The 23,231-nt window shown below is 25.5% G+C and overlaps 1 protein-coding gene across 1 annotated transcript; it reads left to right on the top strand.

The window, feature by feature from the left end:
• The first annotated feature begins 1,263 nt into the window (after positions 1-1,263).
• LOC127285949 (phosphatidylinositol 4-kinase beta) lies at positions 1,264-23,209 on the top strand. Its single transcript, XM_051312178.1, is given in 12 exon segments — positions 1,264-1,288; positions 1,291-1,489; positions 5,607-6,457; positions 10,436-10,553; positions 10,865-10,999; positions 11,277-11,446; positions 11,947-12,077; positions 13,796-14,026; positions 14,124-14,441; positions 17,418-17,794; positions 17,938-18,410; positions 18,588-23,209. Coding segments are annotated over 12 exon segments (3,216 nt in total). The 3' UTR covers positions 18,776-23,209.
• The last annotated feature ends 22 nt before the right edge of the window (positions 23,210-23,231 follow it).

Here is a 23,231-nt window from a genome sequence, read left to right as displayed (position 1 = left end):
ATAGTTAATAAGGAATGAATAACGTATTTATTAAATATTTAAATATAAATATCGGCTTTTTGCAATTTTCGTTTATAATTTACGTCGGTGAAGTTTACAACGTTTATGGTCAACGATTTAGTAGAAAAAATATTTTTCTATGCTAATTATTATAATTTTTTGTCTAAACAAATTTTTATAATATTTTTTTATCAACAATTTTTAAAAGAAAATAATTTGAAAGCAACAAAATTTATTATTTTTCGAATGAAAATTATTTTTTTTTCAAACGTTGATCATAAACGTTGTGAACTTCACCGACGTTATAATTTAATGAGACGAATAAAACTTATTTTGCGTTTTATAGTCAATCCTAGGCCTGAATTTGTAAAATAAAAAATGAAGATTTTATTTCAGTTGCAGATTTCTATATAGAAATAAAAAATAAAATTCTGTACTATTTTTAAGAAACGATAAAAAAAATAATTCTTATAATATTAAAATATATACTATATATAAACTTATAAATAGTATCTGACTATATTGGTAATTAAAAATGGAAATATAATTAATAATATTCTCCTTTTTTTAGATGTCTGTAAAATTAATCAAATAATATAATTATACTTTCTTTTAACTCTGATGCATTTATTTTAAATTACTTTACATTTTAATATAAATTTATTCAATATTTATTGATTAAAATTTATGAATAAGAATTAAATATTCATTTTTAATAATAATTTATTTATCAAAATCTTTTAATAATAAGAATAATTTATATCACTTTTAGTGTTCATGTAAAAACGAATAAACATGTTAATTATGCAATAATAATTATTTCCACAGAGGAAATTAATTGTCTCATCATTTTTAATCTTGTCATCAAAATATTAATTTGAAAAAAAAAATTGTTTTCCATTAATTATTTAAATATTTTCTTCAATAATATTATAAGAATATTTGCCAGTGTGAATTTCCGTAAATTAATTTCTTGTTAATGTAAAAAATGAAGATTACGTATTTACAAAAAGAATGTAAAATTTTGTTCTTTTGTAATGTTGATAAATTTAAATAGAAAAATGATTTTTAAATTAAAAAAAAAACTCAAAGGTAAAAAATTGTTTCTTGAAAAAAAAATTTTTTTTTTTAATATTCATTTTTTGTTAGAAAAAAAAGTGAAAATGAGATTTAAAATTATTGAATTAAAAAATGGTTTTGAAAAGTGATACAATAAAGATTATATTTAATTGTTTCAGATATGAAGTTGATCATGAGCAGCAGATGACTGTTGGCCGAGCTAGTGCTCAGTTGACTTTAATATGAGCAAAGTAATAGCAGTATCACCAGTGTCCGATGCTGGACAAACTCGTCAAGAAAATCTGACACATATCAAAAGGAACAAATTAGCAAGCTGTAATGTTCCCCTTGTACATGGGAGGCCAAATCCTCCAGTCAACATCCGGAACAGGCTAACAACACACCAACGAAATCATAGTTTGGATTTTAGGTACTTGACTCATCTTTAAAAAAAACTCGACAAATATTTATCACATACTTTAAAACTCTCTTTAATATAGCTGAGAGAGAGAGAGAGAGCCAAATATAGAATTGCGGTTTTTTTTTGTTTCATTTTTTTTTCTAAAACCGTTAAACCGGAAATCTCTTTTTATCTTTTAAGCGCGGAAAAAGAAAAAAAAACAGTTTTATATTTAATTACAGAATATTTCTATTCTTAAATAAAATTCGAGAAATTTTTAATTTTTATTGTTTGCTTTCAAAAAAAGAAAAAAATTATTATAAATAGAAATGTATCTAAATTAATTAATTTTTTTTATAGAAATTAATTGAAATAGAAAATTTGAACGTCGGTAAAGTGCAAATTATTATTATTTTTGATCTAAAAAATTTTTTGCAACATTTCTTGATCAATAATTTAAAAAAAAATTTGGTTGGCAAAAAAATTACAAGTTATTATTTTTTGATATATTTTCTTTCCATCGTTGATCATAAACGTTGTTGCGAACTTCATCGACGTAAATTTAAATTGTTAAAAAATTGGAAATATTTTTTGAATTTAAAAAATTTTCCTTAGAATTATTTCATGTTTAAATAAATTATTGAAAGATAATTTTAGTTAGGATTTTGTTAAATATGACACAATTTATTATTATTATTTTTTTTATTATTTTTATTATTATAAAGGAGATAATAGAAATAAAATACAATAATCTAAAATTAATCTAATTGATAAAATATTGGAAAATTTAGAAAATCTTTAAAAATAGTGAACATACAATTCTTGTTTTAATGAAAAAAAAAATAATAATAAACAAAACTTAATATTGACGTAAGATTGATGATAAATAATGTTGATAATGATAATCATTGCGATAAGAGATAAAATTAATCTTTTACTAATTGTCATAATTTTTACATTTTTTATATCCCATTTTATTGTTTATCTACAAAAAAAATTTTACTATAAATAATAATTTATTATTATTATTATTATTATTTTTTTTTTTTTAATTGACATAAAATTTGTAAATCTACTGAAAAAAATTAAAACGATTTATAACACAGGAAGTGAATGAATGGTAAAAGAAAATATTTCTTTGTATGTTGTAAACACTTAGTTTTCTTATTGGTCTAATTATTGAGAAATTTTTAAGTCTTGTAAAAGAGAAATGGTCTCTACAAAATAATATTTTTATATTCTGTTACTTGCAATTGGGAATTTCCTTGATTTACAAAGTCACGACAAGAATGTGGTATAAAGTAGAAAATTAGATTTAAACTATTGCTGCTTAATATTATGCGATGCACGAAACTTTTTTTTTTTTTTTTTTGTACTGCATAGCTTATATGCGCGATGCAAAGTACTTTTAAAATTCAAGTTTTTAATTGACTATCTTAAAAAAGTTTTCCTTTCATAAAAACTAGACAGAATATTAAGTAAAAAGAACTCTCCTTTCTATATATACATATACTTAGTATGAGAGTGTAATATAAAACATGGAGAAATTTGAAAATTTCTCAACTTTTACAAACGTTGATGGGATTAAGTTTTCTTTATTGCTTAAAATTTTTTAAAGTTTTTTTTTTTAAGTGATAATTAAATTAAAGTCATTAAATTGTAAATTAAAAAATTTTTTTATATTAAGAAATTTTTAGTCATTGCAAATATTAAATAATGAATTCTTATAAAAAATAAATATTTTTTTTCTGTAATTTTTTTTTTATAATTTAGCTATATTTTTTATGAATAGAAATTTTCTAGTCGAGAATTGTAAACAGAAAGTTTTTGTCAAACCGTGAATGTTATAAAAAATATACTTTCTTTCCCTGAAAGACGACTGCCATGAATGATGTCATAGTTTTTGTTTTTGGAATTTTAGACCCCTACCCCACCCCCTTGAAGTGTGATATGATTTGAAATTTCTAAAATTCTTTATTTCTCTTTCAATTTCTCTGAATTTTTATTTCCTTAAATTCTTAAATTTATTTTTCTAAACTTCTAGTGTTTTTTTTTTATTGGCGATTATTTTCTATTTATTCGACTCTTTTTTTCCTTTCACTTTTTTTTTTTTTAATTCTAGTGACTTTTTCTTTTCGTATTTTTTCTTCAATTTTTCGCTCAAATACAATTAAATAATAATGAAATAAACAGATATAAACTAATTAAATTTAAAAACAAAACTTTCAATAATATGTAATGTAAAATAGTGCAATTTATTTTATTAACGTAGAGAAAACCGAAATTTTGGTCCATCGAAAAAGTAGAATTTCTGAATTTTATTTAATAGAATTTCTATGGAATCCAATTTTGTATATCCGATTTTTTATAGCTAACTGTATTTTTTTTAAACAAATTTTTTATTTTACAGAATTTTTATAAAACAAAATATCTCTATTTAACGGTTTTTTTTGTTTAATATTGAATTTATGATAACTTGAATTTTAGTGAATAGATTTTTTTATATAACTGAAGCTTTAGTTATTAGAATTTATATTTAACAAAGTCCGATTTAAAAAAACTAATTCCTAAAAATTGAAAGTGGTTTTGAGCAATAGGAAAAATGAATAAATTTGTCTAATGCCTTTTTTTGAAATATCAACATTTTTTAAAATAATCAATAATTTTTTATACGTGTATATCTGTTACAAATTTTCAAGGCAGACTTTTTATTGAAAAAAAAGTTATAACATTAAAATTAAATGGTCGTTTACATTAAATTTTTTTAAACATTTTTTTTTTAAAGTAAAAATTAATGTTTGTTTTACAGTAAAAATGTTATAAAAAAAATTATAATTTTATAATATAAAAATTACTATATCTTTGTTAAAAATAAAAATATTATTTAATGCTTGTATTAACTCAATCTTAAATATTTAAAAAATTTATGTAAATACAGGCCTCGGATTATACGACTTTTTAGACTTATTTTAATAAGATGCGACTTTTTCGAGTTTTTTTTTTGACATTTTTTACAAAATTTTTAAACAAAAAACGTTTTTTTTAGTATACAATGCAGATCTTCTTCCGATCTTCTTTATTTCAATTATTTAACAAATTTTTAACTAAAATTCTTCTCTAATTAATTATTGTCAATCAGTTTTATGAAATTTTTCACAAATTCAATTATCTTAAACTATTTTTCAATTAAAAATTTTATGACATTCAATAATATATTACGTTTAAAATTTAAAAAAATTTCTCAAATAAAATTACCAATAATTTTAATTTAAAACCTTTTAAAATTTAATTATTTCTAAAATTTTCCATCTAAAACCTTTTGAAATTTAATAATTTCAATTATAACTCTTCCGAATTTTCAATTATTTTTAATGATTTTTATAATATTCTTCGAAAATTCAATTATCTGAAAGTATTTTTCAATTGAAAAATTTTTAAATTCAATTTTTGTCTGCAATTTCAAATACATTTTTTAACAGAAGAAATCACCAAAAATTTCAATTAAAAATCACTTGAATTCAATTATTTTCAAAAATTTTAATTTAAAACCTAAAATATAATTATTTCTAAAAATGTCAAAATTTAATAATTTTAAATGATTTTTATAATATTCTTCAAATATTCGATTATTTGAAAGCAATTTTTCAATTAATAACTTTTGAAATTCAATTTTTGTCTCATTTGAAGTTCAATTATTTTCAAAAATCTCAATTGTAAATCTTTGAAAATTCAATTGCTTTTTAAAAGAATGTTATCTAAAATTATTTCATAAATTATTTTCAATTATGTAAAATTTAATTATTGTCTGAAATTTAACAAAATCTTTTGAAATTTCATTAATTATATACAAATTTCAACTACAACTCTTTCAAATTTTAATAATTTTAATATTTCTTTAAGAATTCAATTATGTAAAAAAAAACTCTCTAAAATTGAATTGTTTTCAGAATTTTGTCCTATTTATTTAAAATTGAAGAATTAATAAAATAGATTTAATATTTAATAACATTAGTTATTTAAAGTAAACAAATCGATTTTTTTTGTTCCTTAAAGTCAATCCTCGGTCTGTAAATAAAAAAAAAACATGACTTTTATCATCAGCTCTGAAAATAATTTAAAAATTGAAAATATTGATTTTATTTTTCAGATCCATGGGTATTCTCTTGCCACCCGTACCCCAGACGAACGTCACTCTGACTCTGCATCACAGGAATCGGAGCCTTGACTCGGCTTTACAACGAATACCAGAAGTTGACGTGACACCAAGTCCCGAATGTGAAACAAGTCCAACGCCAACGACAAAAGCCTCTTCGTCGAGTAAGTCGCGATGCAGAGAAAGAGAAGATCTCGCGAGTCTTGGCTCCGATGATTCGGGTATTCTTTGTGGCTCCGACAGTGGTTCAAGTGACACGGCAAATCCCACAACCCGAGAGTCAAGTGTCGATCATCTTCACAGTCGTGAGAGTCTCGATTCATCATTGTCGCAAGGTGGCGATCTCGATGGCGTTGATGCGGTTGACGGCGACGGTGCAAGTGTCATGTCCGCATCACCAATTGACATTGAACTCAGTGACGCTCTAATGAAGGGCCTTCGGAACGGTGACTGTGCTCCTTCTAATCATCAATTATTAACGAGCAGTGATTGTGTGGCCAAAGAGTTGCCAAATGGCAAATGCTCTCCCAAAGAACTGCAAAGTTGTTATTACATTGCCAAAGAACTGCGGGACAGTCAAGCTGAGAGCATGGACTTTCAAGTTCAACGCGCGAATGTCACGCAAAATGAATTGGCAGGCGCTGCCATGACATTGTGTTGCGGTACCGGTGAACCGGAAGAGGAATCTGTCCAGGAACAACCGCAAGTTCAAAGGCAGGAAACGGCGCAGCCAAAACCATCCGAGGGCTGTTTACTTAGGTTATTTGAGAGCCAAGTGTTCGACATGTCCATGGCAATTTCTTACCTTTTTAACTCGAAGGAACCTGGGGTTCAAAGCTATTTAGGTGAGAATTTTGTTTCATATTTTTTATGAAACTAAATTTACCAACGTTGATTCAACAAAAAAATAGAATTTAAGGATTCTAATAACTATCAATGAAATTTGATTATTTTCAACCCTCTGAAACATGAAATAAAAAAAACAATATTTATCATTGTTTTGTCACGGATTTTCTGAAAATTTCGAAATTTCAAGTATTTTTCATATTTCCTCGAATCGGAAGCAATTTTTCTCGTTTGATAATTATTTGTTTCAATGCAAGATGCATTTTAAAAAATAGAAAAATTGCTTCCAAGTCGGGGAAAACAATATTTATCACTGTTTTGTCACGGATTTTTCGAAAATCCTGAAATTTCAAGAAAATTACTATTTCCTTGCCTCGGAAGCAATTTTTCTCGTTTAATAATTATTTATTACAATGCTAGAAGCCTTTAAAAAAAAAAAGAAAATTTGCTTCCAAGTCGGGGAAATAGAATTTTTTTTTGAAATTTCGGGATTTTCAGAAAATCTGTGAGAAAAAAATCAAAATCACTGTTTTCCCTGACTTGGAAGCAATTGTTCTGTTTTTTAAAAGGTTTCTAGCATTGAAATAAATAATTATCAAACGCGAAAAATTGCTTCCAAAGCGAGGACATAGCATATTACTTGAAATTTCGGGATTTTCGAAAAAAATTCAAAATCACTGCTTTCCCCGACTTGAAAGCAATTTTTCTGTCTTTTAAAATGCTTCTAGCATTGAAACAAATAATTATCAAATGAGAAAAATTGCTTCCGATTCAAGGAAATATGAAAATTACTTGAAATTTCGAAATTTTTGGAAAATCCGTGACAAAACAATGATAAATATTGTTTTTTTTTTTATTTCAGATTTCAGAGGGTTGAAAATAATCAAACATTGATGGGAATTAGAATCCTTAAATTTTTTTTTTTCATTGAATCAACGTTGGTAACTTCAGTTTCATTATTCTTTACAATTCTTTTTTTTCTTAGGGTGTTCATTTAAATAATTTTTGAAGCCCCATACTTTTTTCATTTTTTTCCAAGAAAGTTATTGATGTTCAAAAATAGAGAAAATGAATAGGCTATTTTACTTTTTAAAATTTTTTATACTTATGAAGAAGAGAGAAAAAAAGGTGGGATTTTTATTTTCTACAGGATAGCGTTTTTAAAAAATTTAAATTTTGACTTTTATTTTTTTTTCATTTTTGAATCATCTGACTGGATTCAAGGCGTCCGCTTCAAGCGTAGAGCGAGTTATAGAATCGAGGTCCTCAATTAATGAATAAAAATCGTAAAATCAGGTTATTTAACAGGTGCACTTGTAAATCATATTTTATATATTATATTTCACATAATTAATTAAAAATAAAAAAAAGTAGATTAAAAACTATGAATTTTTTGGATACAGAAAGTAATATTTTATAATAAAATTTGAAATTAAAAAACTGGAAAAAAATAAATGAAAAATTTCAAGAGAAATATGATGCTAAAGTTCACAATGTTAAAAAATTATAATAACAATAATAATTTATTGCATTTTATGCCTTTTTCAAAGACCCTTACAATTTCCTCACTACCGACATTATTTGTCAAGAAATTATAAAAAAAAAAATTATAAAAAGATATAAAAAACATTTTCAAATAAATTATTTTTTGTTTTGTAATTGTTGATCATAAACAACGTGGACTTGAGCATCGTAGAGAAATTCCATTGGACCTTCTAGAAACTTAATGAAATTTTATCTAGAGACATTTTTGTACCTTCTCTAGATACTTTGTGGAATTTTATAGAAATTTTATAAAACCATCTAGATAAATTAATAAATTTTTTAATAATTTCATGGAATCGTTTTGAAATTTCATAAAATTTTCTGAAGAAATTAAATTTTTTGAAAAATTTATCAAAGTTTAAAAAAAAAATCCATGGAATTTTTTTTAGACTTTTATAAAATTGTGTAGTGATTAAAAATGCACATGAAGTTCTGAACGAAAAATTTGTTTACTACTTTTTTAACTTCAAATTTTATATGTATTTAATTTTTTTTATTTCATTTTAAAAATTTTGCCGATAATCTGAATTAGAATAATAGAAAAATTAACAATTTATTTTTACTATTTTTTAAAAATATTTGAGAAAGATTAATCATTTAACTAAATAAATAAATAAATAAACCTTATTGCATAAGCTTTTAATATTAAAAATATCTTTAAACAGAGTAGAAAGTAAAAAAAAAAAAAAATGTCAATAAAATAATTAGGTATCTCCTATAGAAAGTTTATAAAAAAATATTACAACATAAAAATGAGAAAAAAAAGAATTAAAAATAATAAATAAAAATAAAAAATTTAAATATAAAATGAAAAGAGTTTGCAGACATAAATAAATGAGAAAAAAAAATTCTCGATATTTACCCTTATTTGTTTTCGTGTTTTTAATGATGTAAATATAAATACACGCAAGAAAAGTGTTTGTTTAAAATTATGAGCGGAAAATCGATTAAATAAAATGTCAACAAAAAATAAAACAAATAGATGAAACAGTAGAAAATTTAAAAATGAAAAAAAAAATTAATGAAAATATGTTGTTTACATTTTGAAAAATAACTAGATTGAAGATGGTGAATAAATTGAAAAATATTTTTTTTCTCAACTCTCAGTGGAAGTTTTATACTTTTTTTTTGAATCGTTTCTCTTTGTTATCATACAATGTTTGACTATATAAACAATTTATTTTAAAGAATTTAAATATATTTAAAAAAAGGAAAAAAATGGAATATTTTTCTTCACTTGGAGTACGATAATAAATATAATATAATTTTTGAAAAAGAAATTCCTAACCATTTACTTATAAATATATATTGTATATGTTTCAAGTAATTAACTTTGTTGCTTTGATAAGAAATTAATAGATACAAGAAAAATTGCGCCTTTCATATAGAAAATGGAATATTTTTTTTTTATGTTCGATAATTTATCTAGATTACAATATGTATATTACATTTTTCTTCAATGCAATGAAAAGTAAAAAAGAAAAACTCTGAATGTAATTGAAATTGATCATTTTATTCTTGTATCTCTCAAGGTAATCCATGACAATATATAATTTTAGTAGATAATGTATATAAACTTATCAAGTATCAGTTACATGTATTTTTTTTAATGCCAGTATTGCGGAATTCAAATAATAATAATAATAATAATAATAATAAAGAAATAATTTTAAAAATTTACAATTTTTTTAAAAAATAATAATAATAACTATTAATTTTAATTTAGATAAAAATTTATTATCACGGTCGATAGATTTTTTCTCGCTTTGTTATTCGATGACCAAGGTTTTCGTTCCAATGAAGTCATCTGTGACAAAATTTTTACTTTTAAGTTTATTTTTTTTTTTCTAAAAATTAATAATTTTTCCAAGTATTTTTCAATAAAATGACGCATAATGGAAACACTCTCATGTTTATTGCCTTCAATTTTTTTATTCTCATTTTATTGTCATTTAATTAAAAATTTGTTCTCTTTTACTATATACATATATTCTCTTCTTTTCTCTAATTAAAAGCGAAAATTGAAACTTGAACGAAAAATACTTCATTTCATTTTCAATTAATTAAATTTTAGTAAATTTAAATTTCCATTGAATTAAATGAATTTTGAATTAAATTAAATTAATTGAAATGTAATGTTAAATTATTTTTTTCTCAAATGATTAAATTATTATTTTTTTATTTCTCATCAATATGAGATTTTACATTTTTAATAATAAATAAAGAGAGATATATTAATTTGAAATTATTCATATATAAGTTATGAGGTGAATCCGCAATTCAGTGATGCGTTAATTTCCTTGAAAGTATTTCATAGTTAGTCAGTTAATTTGCATATATAGAATATATTTCTAAAGATTAAGAACGTAGAATATCTATTCTTGCATTAGGAACTTGTTGGTAATGCATTTGTCCAACTTATATGATTTCAGGTAACAAGTTGTTTAGTTTCCCAGACAATGATGTGGATTTCTATTTGCCGCAACTGGTTTTAATGTACATACAGTTATATGATGTTACCGAAGTTCTTTATCCATATCTCGTCCATAGGTGAGATTCTCATTTTATTAAATTATATATTTTTTTTATTTCCATATTTTATTGACTAAAAAATTTTTACAAAATTAATTAATTCAAATAAAAATGAATTTCAAAATATTTTCAAATTATTCAAAATTTAATTTATAAATATTTAATATTGAATGGAAATGTAAAATATTTAAATTGAAAATAATTTATTGGTAATTTCACAGTGTTGGCAAATATCCCCTTTCAATTAGAGCATTTTCCATGTGTAAATATCTCTATTAGAAAGTGTGTTTCAGTCATTTAAATGAGCCGTTAATTTATATTCTTCTCAGGTGTAGACAGTCGGCAGATTTTTCTTTAAAATGTGCCTGGTTATTGGATGCATACAGTTCCGACGCTCATTTACCATCAAAAAAGAAGTCTCACGGGACCAAGCTCAAAAATCTCATTTTGTCTGATGAATTAAGGTAAATTTTTGAATTATAATTTTTTTTTCTTTCTAAATTCAAGAAAAAAAAAGGTCGAAAATATTGTTTAGAATTTAGGTTTAATAATTCAAAAAATAAAAATTGTTTTATGAAATGAAAAAATTTTTTAATCTTATTAAGAAGAAAAAATATTGTAGTAAAAAACAAGCGAAAAGTTTTTATTTAATAACTGAATTAAATAATAATTAATTCGCTAAATGAGATAAATTGTTTTTGTTTTCTTATTAGAATTTTTTCTACATTGTTTTTTTTTCAGGCCAAAGGGAAACGCGGGTTGGCGAAAACATCGCACCTCGGGTTTGCAAGTTCCCCCGCCACCACCTCTGCCTTCTGCTCAATGCGTTACGTCTCCCAACAAAAAAACCCACCAAAGATCTCAGTCTGACGCCACTGGACTCTTTCAATCTCTTCGTCGTAGCCATTCCGGTAAATGAACGATTAATGAAAAAGATAACAAAAATATCCACTAATTCTCATATTGTTATATAGACGAATATTTTCTTAACTTTTTTTTTTATGTCCTATCAAGAAAAATTTATTTTGTCTTCTTTCATTTGAGTATTTTTTGCGAAAATATTATTTTTCTACAAATGAAACCTTTTTTTTTGCGAATGTAAGTTTATTAATTTTATTTTTTTGTAGATATACAAAATCTATTTGTTTTTTTTACAAAATTAATTAATAATTTTTATTTTCAATTAAAAAAGTAAAAATAAAGCTTTTTTTTTGTTTTGCAAGAAAAATATTTTTAATTAACGTTAGTAAATAATTTATTGGAAAGTATAATTATTTTTAACACGTGAAACGATGATTTGTAGAAAAATAATAATTTAAAATGGAAAAAGATAAATTTCATTCATTAAATGAATGTGGTGGATTTTTAATTAATTTTCCATTTCTTGACGCTTATATTTTTCTTTTTACAGGATTAATAAATAAAATAAGCCTTGGCGATCTTAGTTCTGGCCGGGCTTTCGATAATGGATGTACCTGTTTTGATTCCTGCCAAGGAGTAGTAAATGACTTACGAGGACAGAAGACTGACTGCTTCTGTAATGTAAGTTCAATTTTCAATAAACGAAAAAAAATTAATTTTTAAATAGTTCAGTATTTAAATTTTATTTTATTTAAAACAACTTTTTAGTGTAATTCTCAATTCATTTTTTTTACTAATTTTTTTATTTCATTTTTAATGTGCCTAAAGTTTCGAACGTTTAAATGAACGCAATCATTTTTTTGGTCTATAATTTTTTTAAAAATTACTACAGCAATGAATAATAAAAACGTATTTTTTACAATTAATAAATTATTAATGTATTTTTGAATACAGAAAGCAATATTTTATTATAAAATTTGAAAGTAAAAAAGTAGTAAATAAATTTTTCAAAACATCAGGCACATTCATTTTTATAATCTCAATTTTTTTTTATTTTTAAATCTGTAATCACGATTTCTTTAATTTTTAACGTTAAATAATCAGGTGATTACATACATTTTAGTACACACATTGAAGAAGGTAAATCGAGATAAATTCAGATATTATTTTTATGTAATTTACAAATCTTAAAACCTAAATATTGACACGAGTTTAAATGCCAATGTTTTAAATGCGCAATTTTTTTTCTTAGAAATTCTCTAGAATGATTTCTTAAGAATTTTATGTAAATATTTATTTTTTTTTTTGTTAATTCACTTTTTATTTATTTTTTAGTGAAATAATAAATAATTAAAAAATTTCCATAGATTTTTTTCAATTTTACTTTTAAGTGGTGGTATACGTATTTTTTTATAAGTACCCAAATTTTCAAGTTATAAATTTTTAAGGATTTGGATTTTTTCGGATTTTTTTTCAAAATAGACCTATTTTCAATGAAAAAAAAAAGTTTTAAATTTAGGAATTTTTGACAAATTAATTTTTTTAACTTTAGGCACGAATTTAGTTACTTTTCTTTTTATTTTTATATAGGTAAAAATACTGAGAATATTTTGCAAAATATTTTAAAGTGGGTCTATTGATCCTTTTTGTTTAAATAATTTGTTTAAAAAAATTTTTTTTTCTTTTTTAGTTGTTTTATTTTTCAAAATAAAAAGTTTTTTATTCACTAGCAGGGTTGCCACTGGGAAATTTTCTAAAAATGCTACTAAAATTATAATTTTTGAAATCTTCTATTTAAACTTTTGCTTCTAAAAATTAAATTAGATTAAAAATTAAAATGAAATTCTTAATTATTTTGCAAGGTTTTTTTATTAGGGTTAGTAAAAAAAATTTGTATTCTGATTGGAAATCAGGGATAAACAAAATAAAAATTTTGTACCAACCTTGATTAGGATTTTTCACTTTACTTATAGAAAAGCAAACTAAAATGAATTTCATTTTGAAAAATAAAAAAAAAACAAAAATTTTTTTAAAACAAATTATTTAAACGAAAAGGATTATCAGCCTTAAAACTTTTTGCAAAATATTTTTAGTATTTCCAGGTATGTAAAAATAAAAAAATAATAAAAATAATCGTGCCCAAAGTTAAAAAAAAATTAATTTGTTTATTTAAAAAATCGTTATTTTTTATATAAAAATTTCGTCACAAATAAATTTCACGTGGAATCGTTCATATATTTTTCTAAATTACAAATAATGATATTAGTTTGTAAAATAGTCCAAAAATTGTTGATTTATTTCTCTATTAACAAAATATTGAAAAAGATTTATTAGAATTTGAATGATTTTGAGTATTTTAAATGAAATTTGAAAATAATTTTAATTTATTTTACTTTCAGGCACCCCGACTGGCTCCCGAATTGGAGTTCATTCAGGCGTTAATCTCAATTGGAAAACTACTTGGAACCATTCCCACAAAGGAGAGCAAAACAGTTCAACTTGTAGCAGAACTTAATACTCTCAATCTGAATCTCCCGGCAAGAGTTTGGCTTCCTTTGCACAGTACAGTGCCCCATCACATTGTTCGAGTTCCACCGCAATATGCGGCAGTTCTCAACAGTAAAGATAAAGTATGACATGTGCTTTTTTCTTGTTGTTTGTGCTCAAAAGTATCTTTTTCTTTTTTTGTATGTCATTTAATGAAACTTAATTTGAATTTAATTACAGGCTCCTTATATAATCTATGTCGAGGTCCTTGAGGTTGAGGATCTTTATACTTCGCCAGTGCCAACAAAAATAATGGGTAGTTCCTTACGACACACCAAGTCCGAGGAAAACTTGACGGGTGGAGAACAGTCGAGCTCTGGTCAGTCCAACCTTCCAAATATGGCGAGCCAGCATACCACGCCCTCGTCTATCGCGCGGCAAACTCCCGTCAAGGGCTCATCATCGGCTTATTTAAAAAGTTCCGATATCGCATTTCATTTTCACGATGACGATCCTAATGATTGTTGGAGTCAAGAGGATGACGAAATCACGCAACAGGTTTCGATTTTTTTTTTTTTAAATTATTCTTATTATTAGCGACTAAAATATTCGTGTGATTCTTCCGAAATACTCCTTATTGTGAGTTTAAAACAAAAAAAAAATAGAATTTTATATTAAAATAACAAGCCTCGGATTATACAACTTTTTCTGACTTTTATTTGAAAATACGACTTTTTTCGACTTTTAATTTTTTTACAAAATTTTAAATTTTGTTATTTTGCTTTGAAAAATTGAATCTATTCGTTCTTTAGCGAAATTTGAGTGATAAAATATTAGAAAAGAAAAAAAAAATTTTTAAGATTCTGTTCGGATAACATATTTTACGGTTCGTATAACAGAGGGTTCAGATAATCGAGGTTTCACTGTATTTTTAATTATTCTTATAATATTCTTTGAAAATTAAATTATTTGAAAGCATTTATCAATTAAAAACTTTTGAAATTCAATTTTTGTCTATAATTTCTAATAAATTTTTTATCATCAAAAAAATTTCAATTCAAAATCACTTGAAGTTTAATTAATTTCAAAAGTCTGAATTCTAAATCTTTAAAAATTCAATTATTTTTCAAAAATCTTATCAAAAATTATTTTCATATTTGTAAAATTAAATTATTCTCTAAAATTTAACAAAATCTTTTGAAATTTAATTATTTCTAAAAATTTCAATTATAATTCTTCTAATGTTCAATTATTTTTAATAATTTTAATATTTCTTTGAAAATTCAATTATTTAAAAAAGTTTTAAATAAAAACTCTAAAATTAAATTGTTTTCAGAAATTTTTTTTGTTTCTTAATTTCGATGCGAGGTTTAGAATAAATTAATTAATTGAATTATTATGAGACGAGAATTAATAACAAAAAATAAATTAATAATGGAACAATTTAAATAAATTGAAATAAAGACAAATTTAAAAAATATAATAAAGGTACAAATTGGAACAAGAATAAAAACAAAGGACCCCGCACGTTTTGCATGGAAAATGGCTTTCAGCCAATTTTTCTGAAACTGTGTAGTTTTGTAGTTTAAGGCCTCCTGAACAAAAAATGTTAATGGCAAAACTTAAAATAATGGACAGTTTTTTTGCTACAATGGCTCAAAGTTAAAAAACAATAGCATTATGGGCATAGACTTTTGTGAATTTAAAACTTTTAAAACTTAATTAAATCTGCTTAAAACTCGTTACTCGGGGGTTTTTGGGGTCGCTGATTACGAAACCGAGTTTTGTTTTTTAAAATTCAAAATGGCGGATCCAATATGGCGGACGACTTTCCTAAAATCTGATTGAATTCGCATGAAACTCATCACTCGGGGGTTTTCGGGGTCGCTGATTACGAATCCGAGGTTTGTTTTTTAAAATTCAAAATGGCGGATCCAATATGGCGGACGACATTCCTAAAATCTCAATGTAAACAGCGAAAAAAGCGCTTAAAGCCTGATTCCGTCTGATTTGGACAACAAGATCATTAACGAAAACAGCGTTAAATGCGTTATATTTCGGAAAAAGGAAGCTAAGTTTCTTCTGAAAATCAAGAAGGAAGTTGCCAAGATGGTAAAATCTTGTGACATTCAAAACAACATTAATCGCACGATCAAGTACAGACTAAAGGTTCTTCAGGACCTGATAGATTAAGCCCAGGTGAACCAAAAAAAAACGGAAAAGGGACATACTGAACCTTACGTTTTTGTTTCGATAGTATGTAGTCGGAAGGACTGGGATGCAAAGAAAGAGCGTACTCTTGAGAAGTACTGCAATACCATCACGATTTTAACGTTACTGTAACTATTACAATTTGGCAAAGTACCTAAGTATGGAGTCATTGGCTTTTAAATCAGGCGAATTCAAGCGATTTTCCAGAAAGTCGTCGATCTTTTTTGATCAGTCATTTTGAGCTTTGAAGAACAGCCCTCACGTTCATAATAAGCGACCCCGAAAACCCCCGTATAACCATTTTCAAGAGAATTCAATGATTATTTTTTAAAATCATCGACCTTTTTTGATCCGTCATTTTGAGTTTTGAAAACCAGCCCTCAGATTCGTAATCAGCGACCCCGAAAATCCCCGAGTGATGAGTTTCATGCGAATTCAATCAGATTTTAGGAAAGTCGTCCGCCATATTGGATCCGCCATTTTGAATTTTAAAAAACAAACCTCGGATTCGTAATCAGCGACCCCGAAAACCCCCGAGTGATGAGTTTCATGCGAATTCAATCAGATTTTAGGAAAGTCGTCCGCCATATTGGATCCGCCATTTTGAATTTTAAAAAACAAAACTCGGTTTCGTAATCAGCGACCCCAAAAACCCCCGAGTAACGAGTTTTAAGCAGATTTAATTAAGTTTTAAAAGTTTTAAATTCACAAAAGTCTATGCCCATAATGCTATTGTTTTTTAACTTTGAGCCATTGTAGCAAAAAAACTGTCCATTATTTTAAGTTTTGCCATTAACATTTTTTGTTCAGGAGGCCTTAAACTACAAAACTACACAGTTTCAGAAAAATTGGCTGAAAGCCATTTTCCATGCAAAACGTGCGGGGTCCTTTGTTAAAATCGAAAACATAAAAGAAAATTAGTGAAATAAATAAAATAAATACAAAAAATACAAAATTATACAAAGAACATAATATACAAAAAGAATAAAAAACATTAATATACATAAAAAAATAAATTTACTAAAATTAGCAATCAGTCATTCTCACAATTGTCATAAAATAAATTAAACATTAAAAACAAAAAAAAAATCCAAACGTTAGAGAAATAATATCTTCAGTCAGAATTAAAATTTTAATTATCACAGAAATAGCTGAATAACACTTAAAATTGATACAGTAAAAAGTATTATCGATATCGATTAGAAAAATTCCTTAGAAAATATTATTTAAATTTTTCAAAATTACTGTTAAATTTTTTTCTTTTCTATAATAATCAGTTTTTTTTTTTTATTAACAAAAGGATGGGAAAATTTTGTGTTGCAGTATTTACAGTTACACAAGCCACGAGACAGAGATACAATATCCCAATTGAGTCAGGAGTCCTCGGATAGTCGGGAGCCAATATTTATTCCAGGTGACATAAAACGACGATTAAGCGAAATGGCAGCGACTCCAAAAACGACATTCAATCATGACCCGGAGGATCCTTCGGCGGCGGTTCTTAAAGAACCTTGGGAATTAAAACAAAAACGCATAAGGGCCTCGAGTCCTTATGGGCATTTAGCTTCCTGGCGACTGCTGGCAGTCATTGTTAAATGTGGCGATGATCTCAGACAGGAACTTCTTGCATCGCAGCTTCTTTCGATGTTGCAAAAAATTTGGCAAGATGAGGACGTTCCCCTTTGGCTTCGACCATACAAGTAAGTTTTTTTTTCATTCAATATTTTCTTCAGTTTTTATTTTTTAATTTTTTTTTTAAACTAATTATATGAATTAACTTCCTTTTTCTTTTTTCGTATAAAATGTTTTAATTATTTGTATTTGTTTTTTGTTTTTTTTACAGAATTTTATGTCTTTCAAATGACAGTGGATTAATCGAGCCAATTCTCAATACAGTTTCATTACATCAAGTGAAAAAACATTGTCAATTGACGTTATTGCAATATTTTGAACGTGAATTTGGCCCAGTGAATTCAGATGGTTTTCGAATCGCTCAAAAAAATTTTGTTGAAAGTTGTGCGGCTTATTGTCTTGTTTGTTATTTAATTCAAGTGAAAGATCGTCACAATGGCAATATTTTACTTCACACCGATGGACATTTAATGCACATTGATTTTGGTTTTATTCTTTCAACGTCGCCGCGAAATTTGGGATTTGAAACGAGTCCATTTAAATTGACACCTGAATTTGTCGAAATAATGGGCGGCAATAATTCATTAATGTTCCAAGAATTCAAGTCACTCATACTTCAGGGTCTCATTGCTGCACGTAAACATATGGATAAAATTGTCAATCTTGTGGAAATCATGCTATCAGGTTGGTTTTCAATTTTCCGTACAAAAAATTTTATAATTTTTTTTTAAATATATTTTGTTAAAGAAAATGTTTTTAAGAAAGTTCGAAGTAATGTAAAAATAAAAGTTAATTTAATTAATTATAAAATTAATTAGGTATATTAATGGAAGATTTGTGATAATTTATTTTTATTTTCAGGGTCCCAGCTTCCGTGTTTCCGCAGCGGTGGTGCAGCGACAATTCAGGGTTTAAAAAATAGATTCCATTTGACATTGACGGAGGATCAACTGCGTCGGCACGTGGAGGATTTAGTCGAAGGCAGCATTCATTCCTGGTCTACGAAGCTCTACGATCGATACCAGTATTTCGCCAATGGCACACTATAATCGAAATTTATTTTTTCTTTTTAATTTTTTTTAATTTTTCTTCTTTTTTTTTTAGATAGAATTAATTCGTACGAGAAAAAACAGGAACAATTTTCACTTTTAACCCTTGTTCATAAGCGAGATAAATTACGCAATCTCTAAATTCAATAAAACGTCCCTTCCGTGCTTTTGAAATACACTTCATAGCATTCCAAAAAAAAATTAAAAATAATATATTAAACAGAAAATAAAAAGAAACGAAAATCTCGAAAAATGAATTTCGAGTTAATAAAATTTAATTCAAAATCTCTTTAATAAAGAAGAATAAATTAAATAATAATAAATTAAATAAGAACGAATGTGTTCATATCGAAATGATTAAATTACTTTCATTAAATTAATATTTAAATAAAATTTTAAATTATAATCTAGTTGAAATCGCCTCGTTTTAAACGGCAATTGTGACGTTTAAAAGAGACATATTTACTTTACATAGTCATTGATATGTAGTTTCTTGTATGTGTGTGTGGAAAGAAAGAAAAAAAAATCTTATATTAAATTATCGAAGCGTTTAAACGCCGACTGAATATATTGGATTGCTATGTCGTTGTAGTTTCTAATATATAATTCGTTAAAGGTGCCTTATTTATGTAGAGAAAAAAAAACGGCAAAAAAAAGAATGAAAACGAAAAATCAAATCTTATACTTGTGCGAAGTAAAAAAAAAATGCGGTTGGCGCATTATAAAAATTCTGTTGACGTTCCGAGCAGGACAATCTTATTAAATTTGTACATATTAACTGCGCGCAACAGAGAAACGAATTTTCCCTTCGTTTATAATTAGATAGATTTCCATTAATTATTAATTATACAATCGAGAATAGAAATCAAGTTTTTAATTTTAAGGTTGTTTCTCACATTTGTATATATAGAATTTCAAAGTGAAGAACGGTTTATGAAAAGTTTAATTTATTTTAAACTAAAGAAAAAAATTTTGTGGTTTCAAAACAATTTTTTTAACTGTGATTCTTTTAAATTAATTATAAAATTCTTTTATTTCAAAGATTATTAACTTTATTAATTTTTAAAAGTTTATTTTAAAAAATACATTTTATTAATATTTATGACATTTTCATAAACGGTTTTATTTCGTTTGAGACTATATTAAGAAAGTGAAACACCTTTTTAAGGCAGTCGAGTCCGAAGAATAGAAAAAGTAAAAAAAATTGCGGATTCGCGAAAGGAGAGCCGAATACTCAAAATATTTCCTACTTTATATATATATATATTATATATATGAATATAACGTATATTAATCGTGCGAGTCTGTATTCAAAACAAGTTTCTTTTTTTTATATATTCATAAGACAAAATCAGCAAATGCATCTGCGAGAGTAAGACAATTTTATTAATTATTAAATATATGTGCATATTATATTTTTCTTTTGTATTATATTTTATTTTTCATTTATTTTTAAATATTTTTATTTTTCAATAATATAAGTAAATTATAAGAAAGTGGTTTGTACATATAAATGCTGCTGCTGCAAAAAAAAAGGGAAAGAAAAAACTGATTGTCTATATAATGTAAGAAAGAAATCAAAGTCACCGCGAGCCAACCCAGAAGGCGAATGACCTGGGCTGTCCGACTTCCAAGTGTCTTATCTCTTCTCTTTCTACCGATAACCGTCTCACGAGAGATAAAGCCGATCGGAAATTCCCTTGAGACAATTAGGTGAAATAAAAAAGAAAATAGTAAACATCTCATGTCGGTGTTTCCGGTCCGTTTTCCTTCTTTCGCTTCTTTATGAGCTACAATAACTTTAAACTATATATATATATTTCATAATTATGAAAAAAAAAAAAAATAAATAAACGCTCGTCAATGTTATTAAATTATCTCGCGCGGAAAAATCTTGCGATGATAACAATTCGTTCAGATTTTTCGCCTTTTTAAATAATAGAAATAATAGTCAAATTTTTCATTCGAATTTCATCATTCTGATGAAATTTGTACATTTTCTTTTCTTTTTGACAAAATCTTAAGGGTATTATGATTCACATATCGAACGAGTGTAAAATTTGACTCAGAGGATTTGTTGTACCATTGAAAACAATCGAATTCCGTCAGTTGTTCGATATATCGATTCAATACAATTTTCTTGTCAAAGAAATTGACTAGAAGAAAAATATTTCCTTTTTTGGAAATAAAAAAACATGATTTATTTAATTAATATTCTAAGAAAATTGAATTTCTAACATTACGTTAATTTATTCATATTGAGGTTATGTGATTGTTGTGATTTCATATGTAATTATTCTCCGCGGGTTTTCTCGTAAAATATTTGATTGATTTAGAGTGTCGAACGGTCAGTGAAATTCTTTGACAAGGAGAGACCTTTAATTATTATCATCCTATAAAAACGGTACTGAATGTGAAAATGATAAACATTTTTATTTTAAAATACTTTTTTCCCGAATCACGAACACATTTTACAAAATCGGCCAAAATACCAAGGATCATTATCTTATATATTTCCTAAATACAAAAGATTGTGCGATTCCATACAAAAACGAAATTGAAAAACGAAAAAGTAGGTTCATTACGTTCTGTCGCCGTCAGATGGCAGAACTTGCAAGGAGCACAAAGTAGCGGCTGTTATTATATTACTTTTCGTTTTGCAATCGCGTTTTTTTTTTTATCGATTCGCACAATCTTTCGAATAGAGGAAATATATAAAATAAGGATCCTTGCTATTTTGGCCGATTTTGTAAAAAGTGTCCGTGATTTGAGAAAAGAGTATTTAAAAATCGGTGTTTATCATTTTCACGTTCAGTGCCGTTTTTATAGGGCGATAATTAAAGGTCTCTCCTTTACATTTTTTTCGAAAACTCAAAAATAATACAATAAAGATTCGTTGTCATGTGCCAAAATTTATTAATAATATTTTGCCAAAAAAATTATTTTTAAAAAATTGCACATTTGAGGAAAACTCAATATGTTGGCAATACGATTTTGATTATTTCCCCAAAAATATGGAATCAATTTTATGATAAAATATTAATATAATCTGGTACATGACAACAAATTCTTATACTATTTTTGAGTTTTTCACAAATTTTTAGAAATATTTTGCGAGAAAACCTACATAACCTTAATTAATCTAATTTAACGTCATTATCAAATTTTATATTCTATAAATTTTTTTTCTTTCGATGTCAAAAAACTTTTTATCTTCCAAATAGTTATTACAAATACGAAACTTCGAATTTTTCCTCTTTAAAAACTGAAATCGCAAAAATTAATTAAAAAAAAAACACTCTACTGTTTGATTTTTAGTTTCAAAAGCAATTTTATTTTTGAAATTGCGTGAAAACCCTTAAGAACCGACAAAGGAAAAGAATATTATGAAAAAATAATGAAATTATTGTAAAAAAAAAAAAGCTTCTTGAAACATTTGTCCTGTTTTTAATAATCATAAATGGGCCAAAATTAAATTTTTGACTGTTTCGAGGAGAAAAAAAAGAATATCGTTGAGATTAAGTGTTGGATAATCGAGAAAAAAAATCCATTTATTGTTAATACGCTGCACTCAGAGTTGGGCAGCTTTAACGTTTTCTTTTCCGTTTTTTTAAGTATTGACTCTTAAATAGAAAACTTAATTGTAAAAAAAGGCTTCGAATTCTTTCAAAATATCTAGTGGACGAAATAGAAAAGAAAGAATTGGAAGTTTTTAATATGAATAAAAAAAAAGAAAGCTTTGACATTTTAACTATAATATATATATACATATATATATAAAAAAAAATGCACAACTCTGAATGTGATGATTTTTTGGGGAAAACGTGATATCTGTAAATAGTAAATAATTGAGGAAATAAGATTTTATCTGAGAAGTTGATACTGCTTTCCATGTTTATATTGCCTATATTAAAATGTTAGTTTATGAATTTTTTGTATCTACGAGGTAACAAAAAAAAAAAAAAAAAAATGAAAATAAAAAAAAGTAAAACATCGGAAGCGTAGATTCTTGTAAGACTGACTGGATCCAGTCAATTATAATATGAAAGTAGAAAAATCCAGAATTATCGGATATAGTAGTGCTAGATGCGGACTGGACTCGATTTAATTTTTTTTTTTTTCGTTGTACTGTTTCTTTTTTCGTCTGTTTCGTTTGAATTTACAAATAAAAAAATTGTCATATATTATTTAAGTTTGTGGCGCAAGTGATTGTGCCTCTGGAATTCAAACCGAATTTGTTCATTCCGGATTAATTATATATAAATATATAGCTTTTAATAATTAATAAAATAAAAAAAATAAAAAAAAAAAATGAAAAATTGTGGCAGGATGAAAGGTGCATGACAGCGGCATTGGGAGTGTAATCATTTTTGAAAGCGCTTGTAGAATAGCTTTGTATCGATAACAATAAACTGTAATGTATACCATAAATAATTTTTTCTTTTCATAATACCCA

This window comes from Leptopilina boulardi, unplaced genomic scaffold (genome assembly GCF_019393585.1).
Source record: "Leptopilina boulardi isolate dan_hultmark-lab unplaced genomic scaffold, ZJU_Lbou_2.1 LbouV2_342, whole genome shotgun sequence".
NCBI lineage: Eukaryota > Metazoa > Arthropoda > Insecta > Hymenoptera > Figitidae > Leptopilina > Leptopilina boulardi.
This window is presented reverse-complemented; position numbering and strand designations above follow the sequence as displayed.